Source organism: Vombatus ursinus, unplaced genomic scaffold, assembly GCF_900497805.2.
Source record: "Vombatus ursinus unplaced genomic scaffold, bare-nosed wombat genome assembly UNPS02014781.1, whole genome shotgun sequence".
In the NCBI taxonomy this organism is placed as follows: Eukaryota; Metazoa; Chordata; class Mammalia; order Diprotodontia; family Vombatidae; genus Vombatus; species Vombatus ursinus.
The window spans coordinates 41,883,707-41,897,794 of NW_020954559.1; the positions used below are offsets into that span (position 1 = coordinate 41,883,707).

General features: G+C 36.7%; 1 protein-coding gene across 5 annotated transcripts in view; it reads right to left on the minus strand.

The window, feature by feature from the left end:
- LOC114046283 (coiled-coil domain-containing protein 138-like) overlaps nt 1-14,088 on the minus strand; it is a 67,954-nt gene that overhangs the window by 41,188 nt on the left and 12,678 nt on the right. For 4 of the 5 annotated variants that reach the window (XM_027866574.1, XM_027866575.1, XM_027866573.1 and 1 more), the window contains 3 exons: nt 6,920-7,107; nt 5,342-5,500; nt 3,137-3,256 (listed from right to left, as the gene is read on the minus strand). The exons of the other annotated variant lie outside the window; for it this stretch is intronic. In XM_027866574.1, the coding sequence (XP_027722375.1) occupies nt 3,137-3,256; nt 5,342-5,500; nt 6,920-7,107 (467 nt within the window). The remainder of the gene's footprint in view (nt 1-3,136; nt 3,257-5,341; nt 5,501-6,919; nt 7,108-14,088) is intronic. 5 annotated transcript variants of the gene reach the window in all.

Genomic DNA, 14,088 nt, shown 5'->3' on the forward strand with positions numbered 1-14,088 from the left:
CTGTACCACTTAGCTGTCCCCCATACACAGGATAAACTAGAAAAAAAAATCAACAGAAGAAAGTGACTACAATTAAGAAGGACAAGAAAGACTTCCTGCAGAAGGTGGGATTTTATCCAGAACTTGAAGGAAGTCAGGAAGTCGAGATGAGGAAGGAAAGAATTCCATGAAAGAAGGACAGTCAGTGAAAATACTCCAAGTTGGTAGTTGGAGTTTTGTTCAAGAAACAACATGGAATGTTGATGGTGTTGATGGATCCAGTGTTGATGGATCAAAGGAGGGGAGGGGAAGTATAAGGAGTAAGAAGACTAGAGGATGGGGGGGGAAGGAGGAGAGGGAAACAGGTTATGAAGGGCTTTGCACAACTGACAGAGGGTTTTAAATCTGATACTGGAGGTGACAAACTAATGGAGTTTATTAAGTAAGGGGGTGACTTTGACAGCTAAACATAAGATGAATTAGAGTGAGGAGAATTTTGTGGCAGGCAGACCTACTAGCAGGTTATTTCTGTAGTCCAGGTATGTGGTGATAAAGGTCTAAACTAGAGTTGTAGTAATGTCAGAGGAGAGAAGAGGGCATATGTGAGAGACGGTACAAAGGTGAAACTGAAAGGCCTTCACAAAAGACCAGGTAAGAAGGATGAGAGTGAAAAGTCAAGGATGACATCTAGGCTGTGAGGCTGGGGGACTGAGAGGATGGTGATGCCCTCAACAGTAATAGGAATACAATTATTATTTTGCTATGTATACATCTTAACTAAAATCGTATTTCCAATATTTCATTATAAAGGTGATTGGCTTTTTTAAAGGCTATGCTAGTAAGAGCACAAGTTCTGATCTATACTCTGAAGCTAATATTTTTAGTATTACGTATTTTTATGTATTAGTATACACAAAACTTTGTATATAGCCTAAAGATCAGTGATCTGATTACCAGGCCAGCAAAAAACAGAAAAGCTCATCATTAAGGATGACTGACATACAAAGGATTTTAATGTGTTGGTAGAATGAGTACCCCACTAAAGTCAATGATCTTTCAAAACATCAACAGCAAAGTACCAAAGTTTATGTGTGTGCTTTTGCAATAATAACTCAAACTGAAATAGTGCTTTAAAGGTTTACAAAATAAGTAACAACTCAACCTACAACTCAGTATAAATGTCAAGAGTCTCTCTAGAAAGGACAATGTTATATTCTGGAAACTTATAATTCTCAGTGCATCATAAACAAAATGTATATATACTAGCATAAAAAATCTATTTGTCTACAATTTTTTTCTGTCTGCGGCAGAGATAAATGATCATTTGTGTCTGTAAGTGACAAAAGAAATACATATATATGTATATATGTATATACATACATATATTCATTCACATATATATGTATGTGCTTCTTTCAGCAATTTGAGAGCTCCAACCTATCAATATTCATCTAGGCTAACATAAGGTCACTGCAAAAAAACACTGTCACTTAATAGTGTGCAGAAGAATTTATCAACCCCGATTTTTTTTCAGTCCAGAACACAAGAGTCTACATTTGACCAGCTACCACCAATGAGGCAGGTAAGCCTTCCAAGCTTAAGCCAGGAGGTACCCTAAGGAGAGATGAAGTAGCATATGCCAGGTGGGTCAAACCACTATCACCACTTTGACACTACCTCCCTTCTGATGCCAGGGAAACAGGCCAAAACTCAGAGCCTAAGAGCACCAGGAAATGCAGTGCCTCCAAGACCAACAGTCTAACTTGTAGTCCACCTCCCACACCTATTACAGAGGGAAGCAAACTCTGTAGTGAAGGGGCTCATCAGTCCCATCACAACCAATACCAACTGCCAACCAATGGGCAGGCAAGCCCAAGAGACCCAGGAAGAGCAGCACCCCCAGACCACCAGCACTCCTCCTGGTTTGGCCTCTATAGCCAACATCCAGAGGAGCAAACCTTAAGAAGAAGGGTACCACCATTCTCAACACCATGCGTGTTGCCATATACATGGAGGGAAGGCAAGTGAGCCTGGCTTAAGCAGTAAGGGGTTCAGAGAAAGAAACAAGAAGCAACATGCGCTAGGCAGTTAAAACCAACACCACCTTGACCACCACCTCCCCTTCCATCCTAGTGGAGATAGCCCAGGACACCCACAGTCCAAGAGCCCTGGGAACTGCAATATCCTCCAAACTATCAGTCCTGTTTCCAGCCAATGTGTCATAGCCATCAATAAGGAGAGCAATCGTTGTAGAGAAGGAAACTGCCATTCTAACCAGCACCAACCACTGACTGACTACCATCCAGGGGCAGGTAAACCCAAGAGCCCCAGGAATATCAATGCCCTCTCAGACCACAAATCATTGTTCTGGAAAGTAACGTCTGTGAAGCTACAATCTGTCAACTGCTTCTGCAGGTGCTGCTGTCCACTACTCTTCTCAAAAACAACAAGTACTGAAGAACTGAAAAAGAAAATTCTCACCACAAAAGTATTGTTAAGTAACTGAACATCAGAAATATATGCTTTTTTCAGTGGAAAAGACATTTTAAAAGATGCATTATCATGTGCTTTGCCACTGTACCTTTAGATCAGGAACTGTCTTGCTTTTTCTATTTGTATCCCAATGCTTAAGCATATTATACATAAATCTCTCCTCCTCAAACATGACAGACAGATAAAGGCAGATAGAGAAAGACAAACAGAGAGAGAGAGAATCTTCTTTTTCCTGCCATTGCTTTTCCATCACCAAGAGCCTGAGATTCAAAATTTTCAGAAGAAAGTAAAAAAAGAACAAACACCGAAACAAAAACTACAAAACAGTGGCTTATGATATTCAATATGGCCAGAAACCAGTGTTTTAAGATATCAATTTGTTCCCAAAGCCAAAATATTTCTTTCATTGGCTAAAGATAGTTTGTTTTTTTTTTTAAAAAAAAAACTCTATGATCGCTTTGTAATCTACAGAAATTTCATATTTCCAACATCTAAGTGTTGAACTCTTACCAAAGTGACTGAGGAAAAAGATGATCATTTAAGGATTGTCACGCTTAAAATATTAGCCTTTGATAAAATTACTATTGTTACCAAACTTTCTCTAAACGTAATATGTCTTAATATTTAAGTTTTACACACAAATAAAAATGAAAATAGCTCTTGCCTGTTTTTTCAGGTTATCATTTAATTCTTTCAATGTGTCAAAAGATGACTTTAGCCTCTTGTTTTCTTTAGTCTTTTCTTTAAGAGCTTCTGTTAAGTGCTTAATTTCTTCAATGTGATGCTTAGGGGAAAAAACAACTTCTAAAAATTAGGTAAGGATACAGTATCAGTAATATGTTCAGAAAGTTACCAACTAACATCAATTAATTAAAAGCTATTGATATTTTAAATAGTCACCATTTTAAATCATGCAGATCTAACAAAATCATAAAACTTTATGGCACACCTGATGACTTAATCATCATGAAAATTGTGGCCACTTGATCTAAGTTCAGATCACTAAGAATGACACTCAGGGATCTATTTTTGGTAATGGATAGAATCAAACATAGAAAAATAAGATAATTCAAAAAACATCACAAATAGCATTTATGAAATACCAATGGATATGTAAAGTTGGAAAATTTATGTTAAATGAAAATAAATTAATCAACATTTGATCTCTTCCAAGAAAATATTAAGTTCTGACAGAGAGAGCAAAAGACCCAAAGAAACATTTGTCAGTTGCCCAAATGTTCAATTCCAAATTAAGATTATATGTATAATTCAATAACTACCTAAAGAGTAGGAATAATAAGCCAATCAACCAGATGTTTTATCTACATGATAACCAACCAGTATGAATGGTTTATTTTGTCAACGAATAAGAGAAAGACAATTTAGAGGTATGATATAGACACAGTGTAGGTGTATTTCATCTACTACAGGGAAGGATCTAGAGTATCCTATAAATGTGATAAAGAGCTTTCTTTAGAAAGTAGTCCAAAATGGGTAAGATAAAGCAGAAACTAATACTAGAAAACAGATGTTTAAAAGTTGCATCAGCTCAAATATTTGGTGTTATTAAGCAGCTGAGCTTCTCAACAATATTATTTCTAAAACTGAATCATCACAAAGTATGACAAGAGTAACTAAATAGGTATAAAAAAATGATGGGGTACATAAAGTAGATGAAGTGATCCAAACCAACTTTTCCCTATTTTACAAATTAAAATAAAAATAACAAGCTTTAGAGATAAACTGCTAAAACTTGTAGTTGTCTTCCTCTTCATTCAATTAATTCAGAATGTATGTAAACGAGCAGGTTGCTTTAAGGTTTCACAGTACTAAGAACCAAAATCAAGATTGTTCTCAAGTTAATTATATAAATATTATGAAAATTAAGGGTAGTAGCTGAACCCATTTTAAGCACAGCAGGTACAGAGGCATGGAAAAAATAGCCTCACTAGAAGAGGCAAAGAAATCTGGAAAATCAGTGACCTTTATTAGAGACTCACAGATCTGGAACTAAAGGGGATTTCAGATGTCACCCAATTCAATCCCTTTATTTTACAAATGAAGAAACTGAGGCCCAGAAAGGTTAAGTGAGTTGCCCAAGGTCACATAAGCAGTAAGTGACAGAGCTGGGATTCAAACCCAGATCTTCTGACTCCAAATCCTCTGTCCTTTCAACTGTACCACACTGCCTCTTCACTCAGCCTGGACATTCCTATTGGAATATTGATTCCATGATCTTAAGGAAAAATAATTTTATTTCATTAAATTATAGTCAAGTTAAAAAACCAACAAGTATTTATTCAGTCCAACACATAGCAGACACTGTGCTAAGCACTAGTACAGCACTCACTAGTACAACCTTTTTCAAATTCAAGGGACATTAAAAATCCATCACATAAAACGTATAAGTAAGAGACCAGAATACAGAAAAGCATACAATCTAGGATTTGGTAGTATTTCTTGGCAGGGCAAATCCCTTCATTAGGGGGCATGCCAAGCTAGGAATAAATATCATAATAAATTAACTTCATTCCATTTTTCGCATCTAACAGCTTTAAAAACTATCAGTAGTAAGCTTCATTTTGTCTCAAGCTCTTAGCTTTACATTTGGTTGAAAAACCATAAAAGCAGAAAAATATGACTGTTCAAAAGATTCATTCAACATACACATGCTTATTTACACTGTTTCAAGTTACTAAGTCCTATATTCCCTAAATCCAAATGAAAATAAATGTTCATTTCCTTATAGGGCTGTCTTCATTCCAAATACACCCGTAATGAAATCAAGTAGTAAAACTTAGTTTTTTAATTAACCATGTCAAGAAGAAAATTGTTTACAGTAAGCTGAAATCTCTCTATATAAAGTTACCTCTTTCATAATTTGAAATTTTGTACGAATTTCTTCTTCAACACTTTTAATTTTAGTCAAAGCAGCTTCATGTTGGATTAGCAGCTCTTCTTTTTGACTTAAAAAATGTTCTCGCTTATGAAGCTGTGCAGCAAACTCCTGCTGTCCTGCAGTTTCTTGCTGTATCAAAATATTCAAGTTTTTTAAGGTTTTTTTTTTTAAACAAACCCAAAATACACATACATTTGGTGTAAAACATTGCTTTTTTTGATGCAAGTTTACTTCAATGAAATAAACATTCTTTAGAAAACACTTGGGAGTCTCACTAAAATGTGGATTACACAATAGCTAGAAATAGCATGATGAAGAAATTTTAACAGAAATTTTGCAAAAGAATACTATGAATGTGCTAAATCACAGAAGCATGCTAAATGAAATGCCAGTTCTCACAGAGACTAAACTGTTCTATTATGAACAAGAAAGTTAAAACAGTATTTTAAGAACAAGCAATGATATTCCTGCTTGTTTCTGCCCAAAAATCTCTTTATGAAAGACTTCAGGAATGTTTGTGGCCAATACTTATAATCAGGCTGCAGACTGAAAGAGAAGATGTTACAAATTTAATTTCTTCAAAAAGTGAAACTTCATGAATTGCAAACATAATATAACCAAAGACCTCGAAATTGCAGGGACTCATGCAAAAACAAGGATACCCTTTCTCTGAAAGTTCTGATAATTTTACAACCAATAAAGGGGAATTTTCCCCCCAAAAGGGGCCCAGAATTTAAGCTTATGTCACAATCTTTATCATTACAAGAACAGTACTTTCCACTTTTACTTTAAATGACAGATTTGGAGTAAGGTAATTTTCTGAAGTGTTTCCTGAAGAAGTTTTGTGAAGAAAAAAATTTAAAGTGTGTTTACTAGAAATATGGGAAACACTTCATGGAGTAACTTGCATCAGAGAGAATTGCTGAGATAGTTAGGAAAAGGACAAGGGAGAAGGAACTAAGAACCACAGTCCAAATCTCTGATTTTACAGATGAAAAAAATCAAGGCTCAGAAAGGGAAACTGACCTCCTTTCAAGTTCTAAATTTATGATTTTATGATTTTGCAGGAGGCAGCATGGCATAATGTCAGGAAAACCTGAGTTCAAGTCCAGGTGACTGATACTGTGTGCTGCCTGTGTGACCCTGGGTAAGTCCAACACAACTGCACAGTGAACACAGAGCTTACAAATTGCAGAACATTTGCTGATCAGCACTAGTAGAGGGAACTTCCTCACCATGAGTTTGTATCTATCAAATCACAAGTTTAACACCTCCCCCCAAAAAAAGATCCCAGAGAAGTGAAGCCAGTCATAAAACACACATCTTTATCTGCCTAGTGTAATTACCTTTAGACAATGCCCCCATACACTATTTTTACCCATCCATCCATTTCTTCCCCTTTCAAAAAGTTCTCACAGATGAATATTAATTCTTCTCTCATCATTATCCATGCTGCTTTCAATAACTAATATACTTCACATGTAAATTTTATTGGATGTTAACTGCTAAGAACATAAACATTTCAAAATTTTCAGTTCATCATCTCACCTGCAGTTTCTGATGTATTAGAGATAATTCATTATATATCTGATTGATATGAGGTGGAAGCAAACTTTGCTCAAGTTTGTTAGACATCTTGCGAGATGATACTGACTTGTCAGTATACTTCAATGGAGAGCAATATCCATCATAGAAATACTCACTACTAGACACTGAATTACACAGCAAGGTCATATCTAAAAATAAGTGAAAATTTTAAAAGTCAAATTTACTCATTAATATTTAAATTATAATAACACTAAGTATAGATCTAAGGTTCTTTAATTTTGAAGCAACATTTGAATGAATTTATGTTAAACAATAAGCCAAAGGGATCTCCAAAATTTTTCATGGGAGAAGTTGTGTTTACCACCCAGTCAAGAATTTACAAACAGATAAAAGGGGAGCATGGTAACAAGTAATCCTCTCTATTGGTTGAAGACCAGTATTCTAAGGAATTTGGGATATTTCACATAAAACATTGAAGGATAAGACAGCTAAAAATCATAACGCTTATTCACCTCCTGACAATGACGGCAAATATTAATCAAAGGGGTCACTCAAACTAAGGTGGATCAGAGTTACTCACAGAACCCAGACTACTACAAATCAATAATACATAGAGTTAATAATATAACAAGAAGAGAAAATGATGGGAAAAGCCCCAAACAAAGGAAAGCTTTCTCCATTAACAGCCCAGGGTTAAGTTGAGGAGCCACAAATTGCCTAGTACAGAGATCGCCATTTAGAGCTTTCGTAGAGCATTTTCTATCGCTCTTTCCAGAGCAGTGACTCAGTATGACCTCGTTATATGCCCATCCCTTAAGAGAAGAAAAGAGTACTACACTCACCCAGCCTGAGTGAAAGGAAGCATTAAAGGAAGAAATTCTCACATGCACACATATCACTGAAATAGAAGTACAGTGAGGGATGACACAGCAGGGCATACACCACATGGCGCCCATCCACCCTCCTCCCCCAATTCTTCTGCCCCCAGGCTCAAGGAGAACTCTGAAACATGATGGGCAAAATCCAAGGCAGTAGTTAGGGGCAGAGTCAAAAGGTAAACATGTTTGATTTAAAACTAACTTAGAAAATTGGGACAAAGGGCAAGAAAGCCAATGAAACAAGCTTGGGAATAAACCTAAATCCCAAGAAGAAAAAATACAGCAGCACAGAGAAGGAAAAATGAGCAAGAAAAAACAAAAATCCCCCAATGGAAAAAGAAGTCAGACAAATTCTACAGGTCACCAGAAGTAAGAAATCAACATAAAAAAACTACAGAATGGATCCAAAAAGAAATGAAAAATTAAAATATAATAATTGGATGGAAAGATGTATAAAAAGGAAATAACAATGAAAACTCTGACTTAAGTGAAGGCAGACATCAGTGCCCTCAAAGGAGAACTCATGACAAAATGAGATAAGAGACAACTTAAAATACATTAACAGAAAATCTCTTCAAAAGAGGAGACTTTGAAAAATGAAATGTGAAACTTAAAAATACAGATCTGGATGCAAATTTGGCAAAACAGAATTAAAGAACAGCAGTAATGAAAGAGCCCATGAAGTCTCCACATAACCAAGCTACTGAGTTTGAGGAAAAGATGTGAAGATATAACCTGAAGATTAAAGCGCTCTCCCTAAAAATAAGAAAAAGTTAGAAGTCTACCATTTTCAAGAAATAAGTCAAGAAAATTGTCCACAAGCATTGAAAACAAAAAACAAAGTAATGATTGTTAAAATCAACACAACACCAATCAAGGAAAATCCCAAGTTTTAATCACCAAGGAACATAGTGGTTAAACGTCATAATTTCAATTTCAAACAAGAAGCAAAGAAAAACAATTTTAGCTCTGAAAGAAAATTATCTGAACACCTCAGGGCTAATCTTACTCTTTAAAAAAAAAAAAGGAGAAGAAATTGGAATATGGTATTCCAAAATGTAAAGGTGAAGGAGGAATCTTCCCAGAAAAAAATTTATATAAAGATATGTGTGCACATGCATATGTTTATATATAGTGTGTGTGTCTGTGTGTATCCTAAAAAGTTCAGCCTACACAAGATCTGAAAATAAAAAGATTTTTTTTTCTTTTTTTTTTTTCTAGGCAATTGGTGTTAAGTGACTTGCCCAGGGTCACAGAGCTAGTAAGTGTCAAGTGTTTGCTCTGAGGCCAGATTTGAACTCAGGTCCTCCTGACTTCAGGGCTGGTGCTCTATCCACTGAGCCACCTAGCTGCCTCAATAAAAAGATTTTCAACAGTACAGGAACAATCAACTCATCTAACTGAAAGAATCCAGAGAGGAGCAAAATATGTGACACATAAAAACTTGAGAGAAACATAAGGTACATAAGCAGAGTTATGAAGAAAAGTCTAAACAATAAAATCAACTGTCTTGTGATTCTAGGGCCAGACGAGGACTTTTTTCCCCATAAATAAAACAAACAAACAAATAAACACTCTTAAATTGATCAAAGGACAAACAATTAAGAGATCACTGTTGGGGAAAAGGATCAAAGAGGCTAATAATTCTGGGCAGATAAAAGTCAAAAGAAAGAAAAAGAACTGAATTCAAAAGCAACCCCCCCCCCCAAGGGTATGAGGGTAGAGGGAAGGGTTCAGCACTAAATAGCATAATTATTTAGACAAAGAAAAAGAAGGCATAGGAGAAAGTTGAGGACTCCCTCCTGCCATGCCTGACCTTTCAGAGGAAAGAAGGCAGTGGTATTGTTAAGTTTCTTGACCCACCTGAAATGGTATGAGAAAGTAGGTTCACAACAGTGGAGGTAAAGGACTTGAGGAGATAGGCAGCCCTAAAATAAGTTTTGTTCCAGGGAGACTCCCTTCTCCAAAAAATAGTTAGGGGTCCCAAGAAGAAGGAGTATATGAGTCTAAAGGGACATCTAGCATCCAAAGAAGACAAGAGGACATAAGCTCAAAGGTTACATAAACTCCTTAGAAAGAGTAAGCAATAACTATAAGAGCATAGAGTAGGACTAGTTTCTGCAACTCAAGAAACAGTGTATCTCCCATCATACCACACTACCCTGAGATCTCAGGGAGTAAGGCTCAGGGGAAAAAGTGCCCCCACGACAACAACATCAACAACAATAACAGCAAGAACACTGAATAACCCTTCCCCAAAAAATTAGTGAAGAAAAACAACCATCTGTGATTAATCTAACAGTTAAGTGGGAAGTAATATAGAGTGCACAGTTTTTGTCCCCAAGAAGCTCTACCTTGTATAATCTACAGAGAGAGTGAAAGATAGAAATTTAATTACAGAAACGACTAGAAGGGATAAAAAATGAGGAGAAATAAATTAACATGCTGGAAAAAAATAATGCAACAAATGAATGTTATAGAAGCTAAAAGACATGGGAAGAGGGTGTCAATTACTGGAAGAATTCCCTTATCTGAGCTGGGAGAAGGAAGGAAGGAGGGATAACAACTTAAGTAAAATTTAAGAAAATTGGAATATATCAGAAAAATCAGGAACAGAGACAGATAGGGAGGAAACTATTATTAAATAATGTATGCAATACTTCTTGCAGAATCCAAATTCTGCTTAAAAGAGGTGGGAAATCAATTCAAAAGAATTAAATGGGCGGAGCCAGGATGGCAGAGTAAAACCAGTAACTTGCTTGAGTTCTCCCCCAAATCCCTCCAAATACCTGTAAAAAACGGCTCTGAACAAATTCTTGAGCAGCAGAACCTATAAAAAGACAGAGTGAAACAAATTTCCAGCCCAATGGATGGTTGATTGGAAAGGTCTACTGCTCCAGGCTGGGAGGGGAGTACAGCTCAGCTTGGGCCACACAGGCAAAGACCAGGCTTCAGGGAACCTGAAGCAGACCTCAGGTGACTGAATCAAGGGGAGCTGTGGTGGTTTCCAGACTTCTCAACCCGCAAACACCAAAGACAACTTAGAAAGTCAGTAGGAAAGGTCCGTTGGACCATGGTGAGAGAAGAGCTCAGTCTGACCCCAGTCCCGGCACAACCCCAGGGCAGCGGCTGATTCCGGAGCTCTTGGCCCACAGATGGACGGGGGATTGAGCAGCTGATCAGAGAGGTAATACAGAGATCTCTTTGCTAATGCTAAGGCAAGATTCTCTTACTTTATCTGTGCTTGGATCTGGGTCACAGTTCTGGGTGGCAGTCCTAGGGTGAGGAGCGCTGACATCGTGGAGCTTGTGGTAGCAGTGGAGAGAGAATCCTCCTCACAGTTCCAAGGCAGAAAAGAGTGCTTGTGGTCACTCATAGACCAGAGCCCAGGCTAGGAAAGGAATAAACACCTCGCCTTCGATCATACCACCTTGGTAGAACTGAAAATTTACAGGTCCCTAGAAGTATCTAAGAAAACAGCTGCACAAAACCCCAGAAGCCTGGGATAGTACATTCTGTACACTGGAAGCAGAGCCCTACCTTAACAAAGAATTTAAAACCCAAGTAATTGGCTGGGAGCATGAGCAAACTGTGCAAAAAAAAAAGTCAGACTATAGAATCTTACTTTGGTGACAAAGGAGATCAAAACATACAACCAGAAGAAGACAAGAAAGTCAAAAGCTCTTACATCCAAAGCCTCAAAGAAAAATATGAATCAGTCCCAGGCCATGGAAGAGCTCAAAAAGGATTTTGAGAAGGAAAAACTAGGAAGAGAAATGAGAGTGATGCAAGAAAATCATGAAAAACAAATCAACAGCTTGCTAAAGGAGACCCAAAAAAACACTGAAGAAAATGACACCTTAAAAATAGACTAACCCAAATGGCCAAAGAGGTCCAAAAAGCCAATGAGGAGAAGAATGCCTTAAAAAGCAGAATTTACCAAATGGAAAAGGAAGTCCAAAAGCTCACAGAAGAAAATACTTCCTTAAAAATTAGAATGGAGCAAATGGAAGCTAATGACTTTATGAGAAATCAAGACATTGCAAAACAAAACCAAAAGAATGAAAAAATTGAAGACAATGTGAAACATCTCACTGGAAAAACAACTGCCCTGGAATAAAGATCCAGGAGAGATAATTTAAAAATTACTGGACTACCAGAAAACCATGATCAAAAAATGAGCCTACACATCATCTTTCAAGAAATTATCAAAGAAAACTGCCCTGATATTCTAGAACCCGAAGGTAAAATAGAAATGGAAAGAATCCACCTATCACCTCCTGAAAGAAATCCCCAAAGGAAAACTCCCAGGAATATTATAGCCAAATTTGATCCTCAAAGGAAAACTCCTAGGAATATTATGGCCAAATTCCAGAGGTGCCAGGTCAAGAAGAAAATATTGTAAGCATCCAGAAAGAAACAATTCAAGTATTGTGGAAACACAATCAGGATAACACAAGATTTAACAGCTTCTACATTAAGGGACCGAAGGGTTTGGATAGATTCTGGTGGTCAAAGGAGATAGGATTACAACCAAGAATCACCTACTCAGCAAAACCGAGTATAATTCTTCAGGGGAAAAAATGGTCATTCAGTGAAATAGAGGACTTTCAAGAATTCTTGATGAAAAGACCAGAGCTGAATAGAAAACCTGACTTTCAAATACAAGACTCAAGAGAAGCATGAAAAGGTAAACAGGAAAGAAAAATCATAAGGGACTTATTAAAGTTGAACTGTTTACATTCCTACAAGGAAAGACGATATTTGTAACTCATGAGACCTTTGTCAGTATTAGGGTAGTTGGAGGGAAAAAATATATATATATATATATAGAGATAGATAGATAGATAGATAGATAGACAGAAGGCACAGGGTAAATTGAAGATGAAGGGATGATATCTAAAAATTAAAATTAGTAAGAGAGGATTATACTGAGAGAAGGATAAAGGGAGAGGTAGAATGGGGTAAATTATCTTCCATAAAACAGACAAGAAAAAGTTTTTATAGTGGAGGGGAAGTGGGAGAAGGTGGGATGGAATGAGTGAATCTTATTCTCGTCGGATTGAGCTTAAGGAAAGAATAACATACACATTCAATTGGGTATGGAAATCTATCTTACCCTACAGGAAAATAAGGGGAAAGGGGCTAAGAGAGCAAGGGGATGATAGAAGGGAGGGCAGATTAGGAGAGGGGGTAATCAGAAGCAAACACTTCTGAGGAGGGACAGGGTCAAAAGAGAGAACAGAATGGGGGGGGGCAGGATAAGATGAAGGGAAATAGTTAAGTTTTTCACAACATGACTACTATGGAAGTGTTTTGCATGACTACACATGTATAACCTATATCAAGTTGCTTGCTTTCTCAATGAGAGTAGGTGGGGAGGGAGGAAGGGAGAAAATTTGAAACCCCAAGTTTTAAAAACAAATGTTAAAAATTGTTTTTACATGCAACTGGGAAATAAGATATCCTGCCCTACAGGAAAACAGAAGAGGAAGGGAATAAGAGAAGGTGGTGGGGGGAGTGATAGAAGGGAAGGCAGATTAGGGGAAGGGGTATTCAGAATGCACACTGTCTTGGGGTGAGGGGAAAGGTGAGATGGGGAGAAAATTTGGAACTCAAAATTTTGTGGAAGTGAATATTAAAAACTAAAAATAAATAAATTAATTCATAAAGAAAAAAAAGAAATGATGAGCAGGATGCTCTCAGAAAAAACATGGAAAGACTTATGTGAGCTGATACAAAGTGAAATGAGTAGAACCAAGAGAATCTTGTGCACAGTAACAGCAATATTATATGATGATCTACTATCAATAACTTAGCTATTCTGAGCAATACAATAATCCAAGACAATTCTTTAGGACTGATGATGGTGCTATCCATCTCCAGAGAGAGAACTAGTGGAACCTGAATGAAGACCAAAGATACATTTTCTATACTTTATTTTTCTTGATGTTTTTTTGACTATGCTTCTTTCACAGAATGACTTACATAGAAACATGTTTTGCATGACTACGTGTGTATAACCAATGTCAAATTACTTGTCTTCTCAATGGAGGAGAGGGGAGGGAGGGAGAAAATTTGGAACTCAAAATTTGAAAAACAAGAAGGAAAAATAAAATATTAAGTAAGATAAAAAATAATTAAATGAAGGAAAATACAAACCTAATAATTACAACCTTAAATGTAATGGTGCTAACTCTTCAATAAAAGGGTACTTATAGATTAGATAAGAAAACAAAAGCTTAAGCTTCCTGCATACATAAAACACGTTTTAAAAAATAAAGATTCACA